At 42.3% G+C, this 24,180-nt stretch overlaps 1 protein-coding gene across 1 annotated transcript; it reads right to left on the bottom strand.

Annotated features, from left to right (window-relative positions):
- Positions 1 to 3,370: 3,370 nt before the first annotated feature.
- Positions 3,371 to 23,082, bottom strand: ptpdc1a (protein tyrosine phosphatase domain containing 1a). The gene is made up of 10 exons (XM_030730318.1): positions 22,875 to 23,082; positions 16,470 to 16,565; positions 12,354 to 12,525; positions 11,541 to 11,621; positions 11,262 to 11,380; positions 9,178 to 9,315; positions 7,981 to 9,086; positions 6,664 to 6,849; positions 4,536 to 4,646; positions 3,371 to 4,452 (listed from the first exon to the last, which is right to left on the bottom strand). The coding sequence occupies exons 2-10, from the start codon at positions 16,555 to 16,557 to the stop codon at positions 4,339 to 4,341; spliced, it is 2,115 nt and encodes a 704-aa protein (XP_030586178.1). The 5' UTR covers positions 16,558 to 16,565; positions 22,875 to 23,082; the 3' UTR covers positions 3,371 to 4,338.
- Between the last annotated feature and the right edge of the window lie 1,098 nt (positions 23,083 to 24,180).

Genomic DNA, 24,180 nt, shown 5'->3' with positions numbered 1-24,180 from the left:
ACACTCCCGGACTAATATGCACAAGAGGGCTCATGTCATGCACCACCATCCTGAGATAACATTAGCCGAGCAAACTTACAATAAATCATTAAATTGGCTCAACTGAAAAACCATCCAACACTGGGCACACTTCTTCACAAAGCTGCCTCCTAATTCAGAGCAAGCTAACGACCTCAGCCACATGAGTAAAAATAGGACAGCAACATGCACCTGATGATTTCACATTCTGCAACTGACTGCAACTTGTGATGGCTAAATGGTTGCCCAGAGCATGAGGGGATTGCAAGCTCATGACCACCTTTGATCGCCAGGCAATTGCACAGGTTGCCCTACAGGCAGCAACCTTTCTGCAAAGAGTCGCATTCTGACCTGGACTGACTGCAATCACTCAGAGATTATCAGTTTGCAGGTAATTGCTGTTTAATGAATAAATGCAGACAAACTGCCAATGTGCTGCCATCAGTCTGTCAGTGAGCACAACTCAAGGGGACACGACTCATTGCATGAACTATATTCAGACCAATTCTGCTTGCATGTGCCTCCCAAAGGCTCATTTTGAGCCAGGAAAAAAAAAACCTGGGAAAAAAAAAAACCCATCAGAAATCAGATAAATGTCAATCACAATTTCCCAGACAGCAGGCAGACCCAATGTATGTGTGTAACGTTGAAAAACAAGCCATTATAGTTTAAAGTGGACCTATTCTGCTCGGTTCCAGCACTCGGACCCGGTGCAGCCCATCACTTCGTTTGCTATCTGAAAGAAGACAGTTTAGCTACCTTTATTCCAACTTTCGGCACCTTGTAAAGAGACAGGTTCCGCAGCAGGTGGGTGGGGCAAACAGAGATGACCATATTAAGAATATCCGTGCTAATTGACATAAAAAATTTTTTTAACTAGCTTGCTTGAGGAATGAATCGCATCGTAAATTGGGGTAAATCAGTGGTCATCTTCGTTTACACCCAAAGATTTAACCCTAAAGAGGTTAATGAGTGTCCATTAGACACAAAGTGCCCAACACGAAGGTGCTCTCTGCTCAATGTTTGCTCTGAAAACACAGTCAGAGCTGCTCAATCTAGAGGCTTAAACAGAGTTTAGCAGATATAACGCCGGCCTTTCTGTCTGATGTTAAAACTGCCCTCCCACAGCCAGTGGAAGCTAGCAGGCTACTGTTCATTATAAGCCAACGTGACTGGGCACTGAACAAGCTCAACATCCCATATGCATATTTCCCCCGCTGGAAAAGTCCCGCTAAAATGCAGCAATAAGAACAGTTGTGTAAAGTGCTCCTGTGGTCGCTCCGCTCTTCATGCTGCGACAGTTAATAACCACTCCTTACTGATGGCTAGCTAACCCTGCCGAGCTAGCAGCTAGCAGCACGTTCCAGCATGGTAGTCCAGAAAGGCAGAGCTAAGTGCTGCAGCGGCTCTTCAGCACCACAGCAACACCGAGCCCTAACATGTATACTTTAAAGGATACTGTTTCGACCACTGAGAAATCTCTATCCAAAATATATGATTAATGAAGTATACCCACCTGCCTGCCATGTCGAAAGGACCCTCCACCCTCTAACTGGATCTTCTTCTTCGTGGTTCGTGGAGCTTCTTCTTCTTTGAGATTTTAACCATAGCATCCTTAGTGTCACAATACTGCCATCTTTAGGATTTACTTAACTCCTACAACGTCTCAGCTTCTCACAGATGCCCCAACACTTCCTTTAAATCAAGGCTATATATATATTTTTTTTTATTTATTTATTTACTGCTCAAAAAAATAAAGGGAACACTTAAACAACACAATATAACTTCTGCAGGTGGGGACCACAGACCACTTCTCAGTACCTATGCTTTCTGGCTGATGTTTTGGTCACTTTTGAATGTTGGTGGTGCTTTCACACTCGTGGTAGCATGAGATGGACTCTACAACCCACAGAAGTGGCTCAGGTAGTGCAGCTCATCCAGGATGGCACATCAATGCGAGCTGTGGCAAAAAGGTTTGCTGTCTGTCAGCATAGTGTCCAGAGGCTGGAGGCACTACCAGGAGACAGGCCAGTACACCAGGAGATGTGGAGGAGGCCGTAGGAGGGCAACAACCCAGCAGCAGGACCGCTACCTCCGCCTTTGTGCAAGGAGGAACAGGAGGAGCACTGCCAGAGCCCTGCAAAGTGACCTCCAGCAGGCCACAAATGTGCATGTGTCTGTACAAACGGTTAGAAACCGAGTCCATGAGGATGATATGAGGGCCCGACGTCCACAGATGCGGGTTGTGCTCACAGCCCAACACCGTGCAGGACGCTTGGCATTTGCCAGAGAACACCAGGATTGGCAAATTTGCCACTGGTGCCCTGTGCTCTTCACAGATGAAAGCAGGTTCACACTAAGCACATGTGACAGACGTGACAGAGTCTGGAGACGCCGTGGAGAGCGATCTGCTGCCTGCAACATCCTTCAGCATGACCGGTTTGGCAGTGGGTCAGTAATGGTGTGGGGTGGCATTTCTTTGGAGGGCCGCACAGCCCTCCATGTGCTCGCCAGAGGTAGCATGACTGCCATTAGGTACCGAGATGAGATCCTCAGACCCCTTGTGAGACCATATGCTGGTGCGGTTGGCCCTGGGTTCCTCCTAATGCAGGACAATGCTAGACCTCATGTGGCTGGAGTGTGTCAGCAGTTCCTGCAAGATGACGGCATTGAAGCTATGGACTGGCCCGCCCGTTCCCCAGACCTGAATCCGATTGAGCACATCTGGGACATCATGTCTCGCTCCATCCACCAACATCACGTTGCACCACAGACTGTCCAGGAGTTGGCGGATGCTTTAGTCCAGGTCTGGGAGGAGATCCCTCAGGAGACCATCCAACACCTCATCAGGAGCATGCCCAGGCGTTGTAGGGAGGTTATACAGGCACGTGGAGGCCACACACAATACTGAGCCTCATTTTGACTTGTTTTAAGGACATTACATCAAAGTTGGATCAGCCTGTAGTGTGTTTTTCCACTTTAATTTTGTGTGTGACTCCAAATCCAGGCCTCCATTGATTAATAAATTTGATTCCATTGATGATTTTTGTGTGATTTTGTTGTCAGCACATTCAACTTTGTACAGAACAAAGTATTCAATGAGAATATTTCATTCATTCAGATCTAGGATGTTATTTGCGTGTTCCCTTTATTTTTTGGAGCACTGTGTGTGTGAGATATATATATATATATATATAAATAATAAATTTGTTCAGCCTCTAAACACCCCAGACCCTTTGCCTAAGGAGGCTCTCACTCCGCAACCCACAAGACCTAAATAATGTGCTGCTGTCCCAATGCCAGACACCAAAAAAAAAAAAAAAAAACAGTGACTGCAAAGCCATTTCAGTCAGTTATGTTTATTTCTGTAAGAAGTAGCTCGTTGGGACAATGAAAAAATAGTGCTTGTTGAAAATTCTCCACAGTCCTATGTCTCATGTTCTAAGTGTTACTACAGTACCATCGGTGTACCACATTCAGCTCGTGTCTACACTGAATTGCGTCCAAGAGATATGAGGTGAGGTGGTGCACTGATTCGTCTCAACAGCTACACACACAAACACAGGTGAGGCAACGTTACACAAAAAGAGTCCAGACAGAGGCCATGTCAGTTGAGGCAGAGTGCTAAATGCAGCAGTCGAGGCAGATTGATGTTTTACAGATGCATCAATGACACCACAGTACACTGAAGAGTTTTTGGTAAACAGTATTAAGTACATAAAATTGATTGAAAAAAGCAAATGCACTGTGGCCTGTCGAGTTTGCACTGCTGAAACAGCCACAGTTCAGCACTAAGAGAACGTCTTACATTCTACAGCAACACAACAGCTTTGCAGGTTATAGTTATTCAATCACCTTCTGCATTTCAAATAAGAACATCTGAATAAATAAGACACATTGTAGCCTCTGCACAGTGTAAAAACATCTTTTGGTTTAAATAAGACCCTGCTCCTTGCCAAGAACCCAGAGAGCTGAGTCACACATTTAAATAACATTACATTAACATAATGAAATGTTTCTTAGTCATCTCCCTCCCAGCTATGAGTTAGATAATAAAGCAAAATCTAGTCCAACACAAAGAACAGGTAACCAACAAACGGTGAGCAGAGTGGCACGTTAACACGGAGAGTAGCAGTACTCGGAGTCTATTCAGAGCTTCAAAGGAAACAATGCTAAACATTTAGCGTCAAACACTACAGACTGGCAGATCTCAGCAGCGTCAGGTGCAAGAAGTAGCCTCTAATGCAGTAATGCCCACAAATAAAGATGGAACCTCATATGTGACTCCTCTTCTAGACAGGCTGATCACGGCAAGGCCAATCAGGAGGCTTCATTCTCCTTCACAGCTTTGTCATGCAGCTCGTGAAGAATGGGAGTCAGGATTGCTTTCAGTGTTGCATACAGAGACTGGTTCTCCTCTGAGGCAGGGTCCATCTGCGAAGCAAATGAGGTAACATGATGTCCACAAAACACACGTATGTGCATATGTTCAGTATATGCCATGTGTTATGGCTCACCTTAGTAAACACTTTAATGGTTTGGTTAAGAAAACTGGTCTCCACTTCTTCAGGCACCGGCAGGAGATGAGCAGCGCAGTCGAGGATACACAGCAAAGTGAGGCGGTGACCCTGCCAAAAGAACGGAGAGCACACTGTGTGTCACACTACATGACATTGTTCCTGTTCACTTACAGTATTGACAGGATCACACAGTGCCAGGTGATATACTGGATGTGACAGGATTGCAGTTGTTAAGTTACGGCTAATCTGCTAGGGTAGCTGTTAATCCTAGCAAGCTCAGTTAGCAAGCTGCATCCATAAACTGCATGCACTGCACAGACACACACATCTTCTAAGAACACACTCGTAAAATACTAGAATTTCCCTCACAAACTTGAGGCACCAACGTTTTGGATTGGTTGCACCTCACCAGGCTCTAAATGTGCCTTTTAATACTGCTGAGTTGAGCATTTTAAAAATCTATGAGCACCGAGTTGCTGTTTGAGCCAGATTCAAGTGGCCATTGCAGGAATTGCAGTTTTTAGCTCTTCTGTGTTGGCTTCATCACCCCACCCAGCTTGCTTATTACTCTGCCTGGATTTCTAGCATTTGTTTAACTCATTCATTTGGATACAGGTAAAGCTTAACGTTATGGGGTGTGGCTGCTTTGTAGCTGATAGCTATCTGATGAGCCTCAGCTCAGCTAACAGGGAGAAGCTGAGGTAGTAATGTAGATGGTGTTTGTGTTTTTTGGTGCCTGTTGGAGCTCTTCCAATGCAATTATCTGAAAAATAATATGACCTGATGTGTGGTACAGACTACGGCTGTGCAATTAATCAAAATTTAATTTCAATTTTGGCTCCAAAAGATCACAAAAACGGTGTAATCAACAAAAAACAATTATTATTAAAATGATTTTGTCACATTACGTTCTGTATACTCCTAGCCCTGATTTATTCTGCAGCGCTGAGTCTTTGCAGCCCTACAATGTAACCTACAGAAATGCCCAGCGACGTTGCTGACACTCACGCTTGTACAGGTGCATTATGTGTTAATTACCGTTAAGTTATCGAACAGGAAATCTGACCTGCACCTCCTGAGAAATATCAAATAATGTCCCTACCCGTGATTGGTATGGACATAACAATGAATGCACTGTTTACAAAGTCAGTGAGTAATCGTGTTAAATAATCAGGATTTCAATATTGACCAAAATAAAGATGATTATGATTTTTTCCATAATCGAGCAGCCCTAGGTACAGACCATGAAAGAAGATTGTGCTTCACTGTTGGTGCTTGAAATTCTAGTATTTCACTGGCCTCCCCCGTGTTTGTAGTGCTGGTGCCTTTTGTGTTACACCCATATAATGTATGAATGCAGCTTGCTAACTAACCTTAGTAACATTAACTAACTTAGCACTCCACCCTCTCATCTACATATTGTAATTTCTGAAAAAAAATGAAGGGTAAACTGTCAAAGCTGAGGCTTTAAAATGCTGAGCCTTTTTTATGTTTTTATCTATTATTATTTTTTGTGACAAAGGGCTTCAGGACTCTGTGGTGACATCCTTGTCTGTCGGTTCCACGGCCAGACGCGAGCGTTTCTGTACCAGTGCTGATTCTGATTCTTACAGTGGCCAGGGGCAGCTGTAGAGCAGGTGATTATATTTTGTTTTATACAGTATTTGTAAAAGTTAACATTAGGAGACTTATTGACAGGTGCTGCCTAGTGCAGGTCAAATAATGCTCCCGAGCCTTACTGCATTTTTAAGATCTAGTATATTAATGTAAGGAAAATTATCATATCAGTTTAATTAAAGGCAGCATGAGACTAAAATTGTAATTTTTTCAAATGTATTACTGAGTCAGAGAACCATAAACAGAGGGACAATACATCCATTAACGGACTGGGCATATTTTTACAAACCTTTTCAAAACATTTGTTCAGAGCTTTCTTCATGGGGACTTCAAGATATTCAAAAAATACTTTTTTTTGTAGACTGCACTAGAGTAGCTTTGTATGATTCACAGTTTAAATTTTTTTAAAAATATATCATATGGAGTCTTGGTGCAAGCCTTCAGCTGTTGCCTGCTGTCCCTGTCTGATGTTTTGGCGATGTTTTGGAAGATATCTGACGCAGGCTACCTTTTCAAGTGAATCGAGGGCGTTCTGCAGATTTACAATCTTTTCAGTGAGCGCTTCTATATCCTCACTGCTGATGACTGGATCCTTGAGCTGCTCCACCCACGACCACATCAGACTGGAAAGAACCAGAGGGTCTCTCTCCTTACACAGCCTCTCCCACGCTCCCTCTCTGGAGTTCAGCTCAGTCTGCACAACACCAAACAGTCAGTAAGAACACAGATCCGGGTTCAGGTCAAATAAAGAGACCTGACTGTACTCTCAGGATTCACAGAGTAACTCATCTCTTACTATAATGATAGTGTTACAATATAGTGACTCTTTGATGCTCAATACCCTGCAAGACAATCTATGAAACATCAGAGCCAGAGATGTCTTTCTACGCTAATTGTCAGCTAACATATACAATCTGCAAGCTATCTAATGTACAGTGCCTTGCGAAAGTATTCGGCCCCCTTGAACTTTTCAAACTTTTGCCACATTTCAGGCTTCAAACATAAAGATATAAAATTGTAATTTTTTGTGAAGAATCAACAACAAGTGGGACACAATCGTGAAGTGGAATGAAATTTATTGGATGTGTCAAACTTTTTTAACAAATAAAAAACTGAAAAGTGGGGCGTGCAATATTATTCGGCCCCTTTACTTTCAGTGCAGCAAACTCACTCCAGAAGCTCAGTGAGGATCTCTGAATGATCCAATGTTGTCCCAAATGACTGATGATGATAAACAGAATCCACCTGTGTGTAATCAAGTCTCCGTATAAATGCACCTGCTCTGTGATAGTCTCAGGGTTCTGTTCAAAGCGCAGAGAGCATCATGAAGACCAAGGAACACACCAGGCAGGTCCGAGATTTATATCTTTATGTTTAAAGCCTGAAATGTGGCAAAAGGTTGAAAAGTTCAAGGGGGCCGAATGCTTCCGCAAGGCACTGTAGCACAATACCATTATGAGTGGATAAAGTCTAACTTAGCTCTCCATTTTTTTCATTATTTTTTGGCTAACTATCACCAGGTTCGTGGAGCATAGCTAAGCTATAGCTAGCTGGCTCACATTATCTCTGGCAATATCACATCTAAGTGGACATTCCAGTTTGCTACTTTGCCAAAATGATCGACTCTTAGCCTGTAACCCAAGCTGGACCCTGGTGGTACAATTTAGCGGAATTGAGGTTGTAATGGTATGGAAATCTGGTAAAGCTGGTCGAAAATCTGCTTTCTGAAGGGAAAAATCTGGCTGGGAGAATCAGTGCAATCATTCAAACAGGCTGGTTGGTTTCAATTTTTTCTCAGTTTAAGCACAAGTTAGGTTAGGCTCACCTGCCACACTGACACCTTGGAGCTAAGATCCTTGTCTGTCAGTTCCATGGCCAGAGCTTTTGCCACCAGCACGCGTCTGCTCTCTGGTGAGAGCTCAGACTGGAGAGTGATGAAAGGAACCTCTGTGAAGTCCCCTGTGCTTCCTGTATCACCCGCTGACACATTCTCTTCAACAGCTACCAGTTTGCTCCTGGCTGATAAAGCAGGCAGTGTGGCAATGCAGTGGGATCTTCTTCTCTCCTCGGAGAAACCTAAAGGAAAACACTGATGGCCTTCAAGGGGTGGACTTTTTAAAATGGGAGATCCAGGGTCTTCCTTTGTGTCTGTACTGGGATTCTGATTGCTGCTAAAAATGTTCTGAGGAGAGAGGTCACAAAATCTGGAGGGGTTACAGGCAGTAAGGCTGCTGTGAGAAAATGAATGTTTGATTAGGCGGTTGACTGGGTTGTTGCTCTTCAGATTTCCTAAGTGATGTTGGCGTTGCCCCAGCTTGTGAAGGACAGAATCACTGTAGCTCCTGTTCTTGCACAGAGAAGATCTGCGAGGGCTTTCTCCATACTGCTGCCTCCACAGGGGGTCGAGCTCATAGTCACTGTTGAGAGGCTGATCGTTAGCAGGTCTGGGCTGTAGCTGTACTGGGCTGAGAGGATGAGACGAACTACATAGAAGGGGAATCCCTTTCCCTTTCATTTCCTTCCCAAGCTGTTGAAGGGCCAACTGGGACACGGTCTTCTCTACCTCAGCTGTGAGGTCAGGTATCTCCAACCACTCCTCCTCGATCACTACCTCTCTGTTGTCTGCGATGTCGATGAGCATCCTGCACACCAGCTGGACAATCTTTGGCACGTTCTTCATCTGCCGAGCCTCGTAGCCGTGCAGCAGGTGTCGCTGACGGGTGAGGTACTGAGACAAGGTGACGGCACTGGCTTTGGGTTCAGCACAGGAGAAAACGCTTCGAAGAGGGATCAGAAACTGGGCAAACTCCCTGACACATAGAAGCTGGCCTCTGGTTTGGATGGAGTTGGGTCTTTTGGCTCGCACAAACAGGATGGCCTGGTCAGCATTCATGCGGGTTGTGAAGACCAAATAGCAAGCCAACAATACACCTGAACAACGCAAAATACAAACCATAAAAATGATACATTTAAACGGCACAAATGTGGATTTCACCAATTCCAAACTGCTCATGTTACGAACCTGTTCTTCCGAGGCCGGCATGGCAGTGGATGGCCATCTTTCCCTCTTGGACAGCAAATGACATGACTTTCACCATGTCGAGGATTGTAGTCAGGGATGCCACACCATAATCCTTCCATCCAAAGTTGTAGTAATATACTGAAAGACACAAAGCCAGAGAATGGAATCAAAGGAAGTTTTTATTGTTTGTGCACTACATGGTCACAAACATGGCACCCTGGATGAAGTTAGTCTATTACACAAGAGAGCAGCAACAGGTTCATGACAATTTCCTCCCCCTTAGTGTGTGTGTGTGTGTGTATGTGTGTGTGTATGTGTGTGTGTGTGTGTGTGTAACAAATAGTAAGATTACAGCTGTGTATACTTAGAAGAAGTGACTTAGCGTCTCAGGAGAACCTGTTAGTAGGGGAAGAAATAGAAACCCTTTGCAATTACTTGGTTACTAGGGACCACATCACATCCTGGATGTAGGCAAAACACAACACAGATGGTAAAATCTGGTATGCCTGTCTGGTATGTGTCCACCTACTGCAACTCAACCCCAAGGAGAAATACAGACTAAATGTATCATTTTTCCATTCTTATGTTCTAATCTCTGCATCTTAAGAATCTCCAAATCTTCCTACAGTAATCAAGGCTGAAACGCGTATTCATTAAAAAAGCATCCTTTAGTCACTTTTCATGCTAAAACCTCACAACATTCTAGCTACTAGAATAGCTACCAGTACCAAGGAAGGTCTCAGCCAGTAAAAGTCGCAGTAACCTGCACTTCTGTTGCTAGGGCCAACTCCAGAGGGATCCAATCTGAAAGCTATTGATACACAAGTCACTGAAGCATAAGAAACAGCCCTTTAAAAACCAGGAGTGATACCTGGTTTTAATAAAACCCACAACCACAAGATTTCAAAATAAAATATCACTATCAAGTCAAAAATGCACCTACAGTATTGTGCAAAAGTCTTAAGCCACCCTTCTTTAAAAAAAAAATATATATATATATTTCCATTGTGTTTTTCTATCCAGGTATGCTTTTATTGCACTGGCACTGTGTTTGGGATTAATGTCACATTAAAAAATAAGGCCATTGCCAATCAGACACTTTCACATGGTGTATCAAAATCTGATTGTACTTTACATCAATTTTGACAAGAGCCCCAACATTCACGGTTTACCTCTCTCTTGACCTCCTTCATACAGGGACAATGATTTGAAGCAAAAATTTCAAATTTGGATTCATCACTCCTTAAGACCTGCTGAACTGATTTTCAGTCCTGTTCTTGTGTAATTTGGCATACCTCAGCATTTTCTCCCTGTTTCCCTTCCTTAAGTATGGCTTCATGACAGTCACCCTTCCACCATTTCTGCTGAGGCTTCAGTGAATAGTAGACGGATCAACTCAGATGCATCTCTCAGGTCCTGTGTCAGGTTTTAGCTGGATTATTTCCTATTTCTGAAGGACATGACTTTCAGATAAGTTATAAATGAATTTCACTGAATTTATTGGGTTTATTTTTTTTTTTTTGGGGGGGGGGGGGGTTATATACTGTAACACAATATGAAAATTGTGAAGTGAAAACTGATGCTGTTACAGCTTTACAGTAAAGCAGACAAAAATATAAATAATACCCACTGAAGACCAGTGTACACTGTATACTGTTTACTGGAGAGAGACAAATGGTTAAACCATGGCTGAACCATGTGATTGGAGGACTTACTGGTTTAAAACTAGTTACCACTAGCAGGGCTAGCACTGCAGATCTTTGGTTTAAAGTAAGCTGGAAGTGCCATATTTTCACAGATTCTTTTATTTACAGCATGAAATATAGATTCTCTGCTGAGGGAATACATTTTATATGCACAGCTTGTTAAGCCATACCTTACTAATATCACAAATGAAGCTCAGCTGTAAAGACAGGTTTGGTGGACATTAAGAGTTTAAGAAATTAGGCAGTCAAATGGAACTTATTCCATGATGGTGGGAAAAGGGTAGTGCCTTGTCATACAGATACTTGTGCACATTGTTTTTGGTCGTATTTGGGGGAGTTCGGTGTGTAAGAGGGAAGTAAGTAGATATCAGAACTCACTGCCTGCCTCCATGAAAGTTTCAGGTCGGTAAGTGAAGCCGCTCTCTTGCTCCAAAGGGTTCCCACAGCTGGCATGTTCTCCCGGCCGCTGGAGGTTAATGATGGTTTTCAAACCACACCTGAGCACAGCAGTCCACATAACAAGTTAACACATACATGCACAGACATGTGCACTTGAATAGTTAACTTAAGCAAGCCATTGAATAGCTGCTGTCTATCTTACAGGTCTATTTATAATGATGGTCATTTTAAATGAGATGTGAAAGACAGAAACTGTACCTTTGAAATTGTTCAATTATGTTATATTTCTCTATGATCTCAGTGGAAGGCCTTGCCATAGCTAGCAAGTTGTCAGTAATCCTGTGAGAGAAGATGAAAAGGTTGAACAAGTAAAAACAACCAAAAGCTAAATTAAGGGAAGACAAATGTTTGGTTAAGTTTAGAAATGTAATTTATGATGCTTTTGATGATTTCAAAGCTAAAACAGATAGACAGATAGATAGATAGATAGATAGATAGATAGATAGATAGATAGATAGATAGATAGATAGACAGCCTTGTGAATCAATTTGTTGATCCTGCCCCCCCACCCCCAGCAGACAACAGCAAAGAAGATGGCACTCGCTACCATAGACTGGTAGAAGATCTCCAACATCTTGCTGCACATATTAAAGGATCTGAGCTTCCTTAGAAAGTAGAGTCTACTCATCCCCTTCCTATACAGCCGTACAAACTGAGGCCTCTCAGTCAGCAATCCATAATATATCATATACTGGGTGTTCGGTGCAGTCCCTCACTTAATCCTCTGTAACAAGTCATTTTAGCTTCTCCTCCTTTTAAGCCAACTTCCTTTTGATTGGCTGCCCCTCGTAAAGTAATGACCACAGTAGACCACAGCTGTGTGGATGGGATGACACTTTAGATGATCCCAGACTTTACCTCACAGGGTTTACTGACACATACACTGACCTCATTATTTGAAACTGTGGCCTTGTTTAGTATTTCACCAGCGAAGCAGTACATATCTAAGATAAGGAAAAGCAGAATGTGTCCACTTTAAATGACACGCACATTGCAAGACTATCAACATACCAGGACGAGTAGAGTCCCTTGATGGCTTGCTCCTCATCACTCCAGCGAGAGGGGTTCTCATATTTACAGGCTTTCCCTCCACAGGCCATGGAGCACTGCATGTGGCCGGGGATGACATGTCTCAAGGTCTCACCCATCTTGGTGTACTTTGCAGTAGGGACCCTTGCATTGGCTAGTGGTACAAAAAGAAACGTAAGGACAATTTATTTGATCAGTGCTTAGTTCCTTTGCAGAAAAGACATCATAAAAACAGCTAAATTTCCTTTTTCATTTCCTTCAGAGTGTTTACATATCCTGGTCTTGCACTGGGTGGAGGGCTGAGTCTGGTTCACGGTGATGGCCACCATGACCCTGTGGGAGGAGGAGGAGAGGATCTCCAGGGCAGAGCTGCATCGACGCTGCAAGACCTTCAGCAGGATGTCCGAGGCAGAGTGCCTGCGGTCGTGCCACTTCACTCTGGCCAACATCTCTCCAGCGAAGGATCGGCGTCCTCGGTGCTGCTGCATCTTACGGCGCTGCTGGCTGCACTGCAAGCACCTCTGTGCTAACAAAGGCTCTTGGATCAGCACTTCTGTGCCCATGGTGAATCATCACTCAACAATCACCCATTGCTGATCAGTTCAGCAGTAGCATTTGAAGTGTCACCATGACAACGATCTCCAAAGTCGTCAGTGGGAGGTGGGACAGCGGCTAATGCTGCTCTCACAAAGTACACACACACACAGGCATACACACTGCCACAGATCTGAGGCAGGCGGCTTTTAAAATGCCATACTTGTTTGGTTAAAGAGCCATACATCTGGAGCAGCCATGAACACACAGCATCAGTCAGTGTTTACAATGATGTCTCATAATCAGCTTGCTTTTTCACTGCCTTTTTTTTTAGTTGACAAAATATCAACAGTCAGTGTAACACAGGATGATTTAAACTTATCAAAGCCCAAAGTAACAAAAAGAATTAAAAAAAAAAACAAAGTACTCCATACATTTAAAGCTGGGCCTACTCTATACTATTTTTGTTTGTTTTTTTATCTGGCAGTGTCCCAGACAGATATGTATCTAGCCTCTCTTAGGAAATCAAGCTTAGACCCAACACTTCTTGGAAAATCAGACACTAGGCAGCTCTTAGAAATAACAGAAGGGGAGGAAAAAATTTGAAAAATTGCAATCTGGCTGTAGAAAAAATACTGCATGGTAACAGCTTTTGCTTAGACTGGATGAGACTGTAGCATCTGAAACCACTGACTTTGAACCAGAGTTGGAATGGCACTCAAATGATTCTCATCCTAGTTAACAACCAGCATATTCAGAGTCACTGGTGACAATTTTACCTCATCAATTGCCTTTGTGGTGTGCAATGTGCCACAAGGCTCAGCCCGTGGACTTATATTGTTTAGTTTATATCTGCTGACCCCTGACCACGTAACTGGCAATTATACACAATTATCCTAACACTGAGATGCTGCCAGCTGATCGTCTCATTTACTCTGGGAGAAGAAAAATACAAAATTCTAGCTTCCCAGTATTCCTGACTCAATGCTCAATGGTGTGGCCACAGGTGTATAAAATCAAACACCTTCCCTTTTCTTGCAACTGAACTTGGATAAAACTGAAGTCCTTGTTATTGATCCTGATCATATGTTTAACAGTTACACTTCCCACTTTGTACAAATAACAGCCAATCCAAAGCAATCTGCTACAAATTTTTACTTTTATCACTTATTTCCCACCCAGATTTTTCATATTAGAGAATAAATTTCAGTTATAGGCAATCTATTGAACTTTATAATGTCTTTATAGTTCACTTTTTACTGTCCTCTTTTATTAATCTCTTTTCTTTTCATTCCTTCTAAACTCTGATTTTGAAAGCTACAAAATGGACATGAAATTCAAGAACAGTTATGTCATTGTATCAATAAATCATCAATAACACAAGAGCTGTAACAACAGGAAGACTTGGATGCGCTGGGTTAAAACAACAAGCTGTGCTTGGAGCCTGCTCATTGATATTTAACGGGTAATCAGGTAGTCCACCATTAAACTGAAGCAGAGAGGGGAAGTGATACTGGTGGCTCTGCGAGCAGCAGGCAGGCTGGCTAACAAAGATGACAGAGGGCTGCAAAACAGAACTGCAAAAGCTACAGTCACAAAAACACGTATGCTGAAAATCTCCCACATTTATACTTTCTAAACTTTCATCTGCTCATGTTTCATAGACCTGACTTGTCTTGCAGTCTTTTAGTCAGGACAATATTAAATAATGCCATCTGCTGCACATGTGCAATCCGGACATTACTAACACTGCCTCCTTACTTACTGAGCTCAGAAAATACACACCACAAACCTACATTATATTGACAAAAGTATTGTCCACATAATGTATGAAATCAAGCACCTAGCCATGCACTCTGCCTTTACAAACATTTGTGAAAGAATGGGGCATTTTAAAAAGCTCACTGAATTCAAACATGATACTGTAACAGGATGGCACCGTTGGAACAATTCAGTTTGTGAATTTCTTTCCTCCTAGATAATCCTGATCAACAGTAAGTGGTTTTATTGAAAAATTTAACTGTTTAGGAACCACAGCAATTCAGCTATGAAGTGGCAGATCACATCAAGTTACAGAGGGGGGTCGTCAAGTGCTCAGGCACATAGTGCATAAAAGTTGGCAACTCCTCTGCCATTAACATCAGCACAAAAACTGAGCACCAGGCACGTCATAGCGTGGGTTAGAGCAGCTCCTGTAGATATAATGTGGAGCTATCACAGTATTTTATTTCATGTATTGTATATTGGTAGAAAGATTATTGTTATCCACTGTGACAGTCCCCAGGCCCCCCCCCACCCCCACACACACACACTATATTTGATTCCCTATACCTAACTACTCCAACTAACTATATTTCATATTATCAACACTGAGTGTATAAGATGGACACAGCCACCATGACATCACCCTTTGGTTTTAGACTCTGCATTATGAAGCCTCAAGGTTATGTTTCAGCCACCTTATTTTTTGTTTTTGTTTTTTTTTTTGAAACAAGAAGTGACCATCGCAGTTTCTCAGTATGCATGCTTGCGTGTACTTGTGTTCCTGTGTACTTGTAAAACTTCATCAGTTGCAGTCCGAGTATGGTTCCAATACAAAGTATGCATCAAGTCAAGTACACTCAAAATACCCGCATGCATTCTTGCACCTCCTCTTCTATCCAGGATGCATCGGGTGGTGGTGATTTGTGTGTATTTGGTGCAGCCAAGTATCCCAGAATGCATTTCAAACACAACTCCAAAGCAGCAATGGTGGAGGAGAGTGGCCAAAATTGAAAGTAGTTTGAATTAGTGTTTCTGTGACACAAACTTTCAGCATGTTTTAAGGTAGGGATGTAGATGTTTAAACTTCAAATATCTCCTTGATTTTTCAAGATATTTCCTATTTGCAAAAGTGCCCCAACGGTTGTACTGGCTATGGCCAATGTTTGTGCAACGGCTCTGATTGATTTTCCATCTTCTCTCAGCTTCACAATTGCTTGAATTTCACCCATGGACAGCTCTCTGGTTTTCATGTTGTTTACTCCTCTAACTATAAATGCACTGTTTGCACAGGCAAAATCCAAACCTGAAACTGAGCGTAGACATTCAGCGCTATTTATTGTTTGAATAACTAATAGAACAGGAAACACCTGGGCAACAAACCACACTTGTCAAAATCATTTTGGTTTACAGAAGCAGTCCTATTTATCACTGTTTAATTTTTGTACTACTGACCTCTGGGTGTCACTGAAACTGATTTTCATTTTGTACAGACAATTATGAATTGTGTTCCTCTCCTTTAATCATTCAATAAGTTTTTGAATACTATATTTCAGCAGTCACTTACAAGATAACAGACCTCAAGTCATTTCTAAAGTGCACTTTCATTTTATCAGCCTGTTACTTACAGTACATAACATGATGAAATTAAAATGAGGACTATCTTGATGCTGCCTAAATCTACATTAAAGAAAACCCAGTCTGACCTGAAATTCATGTCTAACTCAGTCCTGTGCCATTTTCTTGCCAAATAAAAAGCAGGTGTTATTCCTGTGTCGTTTGTGTGTTGCAGAGCTCTCCTACCTGCCTCCATCTCTGCGCTGATCTCTCGACTGCGGGCTCCACTCGTGGAGTAAGGCAGGTCACTCAGTATGCTGACACCTGCTGCCATGGCATGGGCTGAAAGGTGGGAATAAACATTGTGTCAAATGCAGGTGGAAAAAAAAAAAAAAAGAATAGCAGGAGCTTTGCTTGTGCCGATAACACAGTCAGTCACAAGTTGTGCACACAGATGAGTTATAAGAGTGCGAGCAGCGTTGCCTGGCAGAAGAACCCAGGGGAGAGAGGGAAATGTGCAAACGGAGCCACCGTGCCAGCAGGTTGTGTGTCAGTCTGACCACTGCACCTCTGGGAGCAGGTGTGTACAGCCTGGGGACAACAACAGGAGCTGCTGAGTTACAAATTATAGGGGGGGGGGCAAAGACTACAACAATGAAACTGCTCCAACTCCACTTCAGTATGTTCTGATTTGCAAATAGACAGAGCTAGATGAATTCCTCCTGTTTTACAAGGCTGATGACACATTTATCAATTATTCCGCTGACCACATCCTCCTTCAGCGTACCAATACCTTACTGCGCACGTAGCCTGATATCACAGTTGTGCCACACCAATCTCCCAGAGTGTCAGTTTAACTTCAGGAACCACTTGTTTCTCATGTTACACCCAGCACTCTAATGGGCCTTCACCATCATGTGCTAACTACTGCTGCAAGAGTGAAACTCTGCACCTTCAAAGCTCTCTGCCTCAGTGAGGACCATCAAAAATTGAGCAGGGTCACTGTACCACACATGCTGACTTTTTGATGGGCAAATGATTCCTTGACCTTTGCTTTTTCCTTCCTCTCTGATAAAGTTAATGCAGACTGCTTAATCAAAGAGCAGAGAGTCTTTGGGCCAGATTTACTAATGGCTTGCGTTTCTGGCATTTAAAAAAAATGACAACAACAACAAAAAAACTACTGTTGGGATCTTCTTAAGGAGGCACAGTCACAGGTTACCACCTTGGAGATTGGGCATGCCTTCTAATTCAGTGGTTTTCATTATTTAAAAATTGTCTGCATTGTAGATTAAGATTAAAGTCATCCAAACTATGAAGAAATACATATGGAATTATTCAGTAAAGAAAAAAGTGTTAAACAAACCAGAATATGTTTGATATTTTAGATTCTTCAAAGTAGGCACCTCTTGCTTAGATGACAGCTTTGCACATTTTGGCATTTTCTCAGTCAGCTTTATGAGGCAGTCACCTGGAATGGCTTTCAGTTAACAGCTGTGCCTTGTAAAGAGTTAATTTCTTGAATTTCTTGCCCTCTGAATGTGTTTGAGACCATCAGTTGTGTTGTGAAGAGGTAGAATTGGTATAAAGTGAATAGCCCTAATAGTTTGAGTAAAGTTCTAATCCATATTATGGCAAGAACTACTCATCTAAGTAAAGATAAACAACAGTCCATCATTACTTTAAAAAAATGAAGGTCAGCGAATCGGAAAAACTTCAAGAACTTTTAAAATATCCTCAAGTGCAGTTGCAAAGACCATCAAACGCTATGATGAAACTGACTCTCATCAGGACCGCCCCAGGAAAGAAAGACCAGGAGTTCCCTCTGTTGTACAGGATAAGTTCATCAGAGTTACCAACCTCAGAAACTGCAAGTTAACAGCACCCCAGATAAGAGTCCACCTAAATGCTTCACAGAGTTCAAGTAGCACACACATGTCTTTGTAAGACACAGAAAAGGTGAGCGGATAGTTCCTACATGTGTAGTTCCCACCGTGAAGTATGGAGGAGGACGTGTGATGGTATGGGTGTGCTTTGCTGGTGACACTGTTGGCGATTTATTCAAAATCCAAGGCACACTTAACCAGCATGGCTACCACAGCATTCTGCAGCAAAATGCCATCCCATCTGGTTTTGAACTTAGTGGCCAATCATTTGTTTTTCAACAGAACAATGACCCCAAACACACCTCCAGGCTATCTGAGGGCTATTTGACCAAGAAAGAGGGTGATGGAGTGTTGAGTCAGATGACCTGGCCTCCACAATCACCTGATCTAAACCCAATTGAGTTGGTCTGGAATGAATTGGACCGCAGAGTGAACGCAAAGCAGCCAACGAGTGCTCTGCACCTCTGGGAATGCCTAGTTATTTTCCATGTTTGCGAGTCCGCTACAGTCCACTTGGGTCATAGAGACATAAATTTTATCATGAGTCACTTAGTAACAGACTCTGTGCATGCATCTGCATGCCTGAGAATATTTTGTGACCACATGGACTGATTTGCAGAGAGTTTATATGATAATGCACCAAATACACATGCACCCTACAGGCAGACTTCAAGAAAGTATAACAGGGACCTCAGGACTTCAAAGAAGTCTAACTTGACTACGGTACATCCAGCTGTCCATGTCTATGACACAGCACAACTGCCACTTTAGACTTAGGCCCAAAAATAAGTATCTGAGTCATTTGAGGGCCACACTTTGGTAGCTTTTTATCCATTCATAATTTTTTTTGTATTAAAAAAAAAAGATAACAGAAAAGCAGTTTTTCCAAATTCCAAAACGGGACACACATAGGTTACTATTGTTCAGAGTAACACTCCTAAAGTCTGAATAATTGACAGTGTAAAGTTATAGCCTGTCTTTTTAGTATAACACTAGTTGATGTTTTTCCAACATCAGTGCAGCTAAGAAGCCTATCCAATCAGTTCAAGACTGCTGGGCTGGAGCCTGACACCACTTGGCTTTGTTTATAGGAAGCTCTCAATAACAAGCTGGTGAGTGAGAAGCTGTTCCTCATGACCAACGTGATGCATGTGTATCAAATACTAACAATTATGTGAAACTGAGCTAACAGACCCACCACGAATAAATCTCTTCACTCAACAGTGCATTAGGAATAAATTAACAAAGACACCTCACACATTTGTGCTGCTTCCGTAAGCCCCTCTGGGAAGCCAGCGTGGACATGGCAGAAAGTGTGTGAGTGTTATCAGCTAATGAGTGTGGGATGTGAGAGTCGTTTCCACTGAGTGTTAATAAAGAAATATGGTCCACTAGATGGTTTTCTTCACACCATGTTTTTTAAATGGCAACATGACTGAATTGGATGCTCATCAGGAAACAAGTCAGCCAGCAGAGTAAACTAGATCCATAAAAATATGGCACAACTGTCTCAGACTCAATTGTTACCCTTTTCTAGTGCATTGGCTAACGACTTGTGATTGACTCAATCACAAGGCTAACGACTTGTGATTGACAAATCCGCTTTCATAGTCAGGCATCACATCCGGTATCAAAACACCAAGCTGGTGACAGCAAAACGCTCATTTTGAGGCTTCATAACTGGACTTCAGAAACTACTGGGTGACGTCAAGGTAGGTACATCCACCTTTTATACTGTCCATGGTGCTGCCATCTCACTACACTCCACAGCGCTCCTAGTGGCCAATAATAAAATAAATGCAAACCCACTGTAAAGTGGGCAGCACAGTGGTGCAGTAGGTAGCACTGTTGCCTTAAGGGTCCATTACACCTGTTGTTGTTGCCCTCACAACAACAACAGGTGTAATGTTGTTGTTGTGAGGGCAACAACAACAGGTGTAATGGACCTGTTGTTGTTGCCCTCACAACAACATTACACCTGTTGTTGTTGCCCTCACAAACAGCAGTGCACATCAAAACTGTGCACCTCACAGTTTTTGCAAACTCACATGGGTGGTGCAGCTGGCATGGCCAGGTTTAAGACTCAAGTGTACGATCATGATGTTTTTTTACCACCATTTTAATGATATATCATCGGAGAAATTCAGAGATACCCAGATGGCAGAGAGGGCGAACAGCTTCCTTCTTCTTCTACTCCTATACCAGTACTGATGTGGATGTCTGACTGGCGCCTCAGTGGCGAAGCAGCGGCACAGCGGTTCTGTGTGACGGTGGTGCTGGAGAGTTTCGCTAGTCCCCGTGCTAACATACCTGCTAGCACATGCTAACGTAATTTCAATGTTCTGCTGTGAGAATTCATCCAATTTTCAACATTCGTTCTGCATGAATTTTCTTCCAGGTCGTTCGCAACCCACCTATCATGACCCTGCGCCCCACAGTTTGAGAAACACTGGGTTAACTAGTGTTAAAGTTTAGGTGCACCAGGTCTGTCCAGAATCCTCCCCCGCCACCTGATCCATCTCACCACCAAGTGGTGATCAGTTGACAGCTTATCTCCTCTCTTCACCCGAGTGTCAAGAACAAACAGCTGCAGATGTGATGATATGATTACAAAATCAACCTGCAACCTAGGGTGTCCTGGTGCCACATTAGGGCTGCAGCTAAAGATTATTTTGGTAGTCGACTACTCTGTCGATTATAATAAAAATACGAGTTTGAAATTAATCAAATGTATTTTTAACATTAATGTGACCATCACAACAAATAAATAATGCATATTCAAGTGAATGCAATTTTTATTTTTAAATGAAAATAAGTAAATAAAAATGGCCTCTGTCCAAAAGTTCAAATGCACTTGTGGACATCTTTGTGTTGATTATGGATGGACAAACTGTGGCTTGCACAGAAGTCCAATAACTCCTCGTCTGGAAACGGAAGACGAAGGACACAAACGTGGCAGAACACGCTCCCCTTATGCAAACTTTATTTCTTGTGCTGTGAACATATTTTACAGTCCAAACAAAACTACTGCAGCATCTGTGTGTGGCACAAGGTATACACAGAAAGCGATTATGAGCAAGACAACAAGTACACACTTTGCATCCTTTTATCTGTGATATGAACTGATACAAATCATCAAGTTCAGCCTTAGGGCCCAACCTAATTCATGGCTGTGAAAATTGCATCGCTTTTCTCGTACAATACACACCTTGCAGTGAAATAGTGGCAGAAATCTTGACTTCGAGATGGCAGAGTCACGCCCTTCTGCTGCTTGTGTCACACGTTCTTGGTTCCAGACCAGCTAGTTTGCAGTGCTGGTGAACCCATTTTTCAGCCGAGCACTGAGTGAAAAAACCCTAAATGGTTTGAGCACTTGGCACCAGCACCGGGTCAGTGGAAAAAGGCCCACTGTCATTGCCCACATGAGCGTTGAAGTCTCCCAATAGGACGATAGAGTCATCGGTTGGCGCACGTTCAAGCACTTGGCACATAAGCACAAAGAACAGTTAGGACCCATTCCCTAATGTGTGGCCACCACACGCTCTCCCTCAAGCTCCCTCCCCAGGCCTGGCTCCAGGGTGGGGCACCAGTAACCTTATCCCGGGCAGGGTAAACTGTTCCCTTGATGTGTGTTCCATAGGGGTTATTGGAATCACCCTATGCCTTGGCCCTCACTCCAGACCAATTTGCTATGGGAGACCCTACCCGACAACATAGCTCCTGGGACCACTGCGACACACAAACTCCTCCACCACGATAAGATGGCAATTCATGAATTTTTACTATTGATTAATTCGCAATCGTTTTTAATCAATAAAATGTTACATAATGATAAAAAATGCTCATCAGAGCCCAAAAAATGCCATGTTTAAAGTTGCTGCTTTGTCAGATTACACCCAGAACTTCACAACACTCAGTTTACACGTACTTCCTATTGTACATATCAAATAACTGTTTTTGCTTGGAAAAACACAGTAACAATCCAGAATGCCTAATATCAGAAACCAATTGTGATTAACTCCCACATTTGCACAATAATCATTTAAATCCAGGTGTACACAATAACTGTCCTTAAAGTATTATGTTTGTTCTTTTTTTTTTCTTTTTGATTTAATGTCACAGATTCAGAGCCTGTACAGTAGCTTTAGTTCTGTACGATTTTTTTTTCTGCAGGAATCATATCATCATTCAGCATTTTGAGTAATCTTTTAAGGAGTATATCATATTTTTGTTTTGTTTTTATTATTATTATTATTTTGGTGTTTTCATAGCAGCGTGGAGATGCTGCCTTTCTAAATTTTAACAAGCATCGTTACAGTGGCGTTTCATACTGCCCTCACTGCTGTTATCAACTGGATGTAACACAGATATGTTCCTCCTAACAAGCAGAGCGTCTCTACAATTCAGGAAACGAGTGAGTGCTGTCAGCGGCTGCCGTACTTACAGCTCTGACTGCCGCGGTCCAGCTATCAGCACATTAGATTAACGGTTGGCTAACATGCGGCTGTCTTAATAATTATACTAAAATTACCTTTATTAAAGTAACGTTGGGTTGGCTTAAACGTCACTAACACTGTCTTAAATGTATTGCCACTTCTGAACCACACAACGATTGTTGTGGTCAAAACAGAGCCTGGAGCGTTGTGTAGCGCTGGCTCGAGGCAGCGGTGCTGATGATGCAGGATGAGGACTTACCGCTAGCTAATTAGCTTACTCTGATGCATTAGCTGAAACTAGCATAGTCCATAGAAAAGGCCCAACTTACCGTTGTCTGCCTGTCGTCTGAGTACGAAGCTGTCTTTATAATATATGACGTAGTCGATTCATCTCTTCAAACTAACAGTTTCATCGCTCGCACGTCGCAAAGCGGGATCTTCTTCTTGTAGCCACATCATTTGGTCAGCTAAGTGCAGCTAGCTTCCTAGCTAACTTAGCAACCGGACATGTCGCGGGGAACGGTCCGGTTGCGTCACGTGACCACAAACCTCCCTCGGTTTGCGTTTTTGTCCTCAGCCCACACTTTTCACTGTTACCAAAGCTCTTCTGCTAAAGTATTTAAAAAGTAATGTTTAGTCATAAAGCCCAGTAATAACTGCTCTCTTTCTTTCTTTTACATTTTTTACTACTACAATTCACAGCAATCATTTTTTTAATAAAAACAATTCAAACGTGTTTAATGTAAACGCGACGAAAGCCTCAGCAAATATATAGCTGTATTATATATATAATAAAGAATTTGACCTGTGAGGTAATTTCACAACATTTTATATGTAAGTCATATATATTTAATGTGTAATTTTCAGTATATAAAGTACTGACCAGATAATGATGTTTAAAATGCAGGTAACAGTGAAGAAGAAAACAAAAGAGACCCGGAAGTTCATATATATAAAAAAACAAAACAAAACAAAAAAAACAGTATTTAAGTATAATGTTCATCTCCTTTTGTCAGTTGTTATTCTTTTGTCCCTTTACCTACAGTATATGCATCATTGAGAACCAGCAATTATTTTAAGTCCTGAAATGATGCTCTAAATTTAGATGAATTACAAGGGAGCCGTTAGGAGAGCAGAGGTTAGTCTGATATAAATGTGAGATTTCTTTTCCTTTGTTCAGCGCTCATCCAGAAGGCACTGCTTCAACTGTAGAACAGAAAGACCATCCTTGAGAAACAGCCTTTTTCTGAATCCTCTGGTGCATCCTAGTGGCTGTTTATTATCATGATGCAGATAGGATGCATTGTAAAGGGAGACCAGAACAACAGTGAATACGGAAAAAATAAAAAACAAATGTCATCATGAGTGATATGTAGCATTAACTATGAACCAACACACATTCATAGTTCTGAAACCCAAACATTTTCACAGCCAAACTCTCCTTAGACACTGTAAGACGTTCAGTCTTGTATCAGCAAATGAAAAGTTTGGAAAAGAAGACAGGACATTATAGTAATGAGCTTTCTTGCTTTTCAGATTTTTCTATAGACAGTAAGTGTGGTAAACCATATTCCTGTAACTAATGAGGTAATTGATCTGTTTCATTGTCAGACCAGTTATCTTGTTAAATATCTG

Source organism: Archocentrus centrarchus, chromosome 5 (genome assembly GCF_007364275.1).
Source record: "Archocentrus centrarchus isolate MPI-CPG fArcCen1 chromosome 5, fArcCen1, whole genome shotgun sequence".
Taxonomy (NCBI): domain Eukaryota; kingdom Metazoa; phylum Chordata; class Actinopteri; order Cichliformes; family Cichlidae; genus Archocentrus; species Archocentrus centrarchus.
This window is presented reverse-complemented; position numbering and strand designations above follow the sequence as displayed.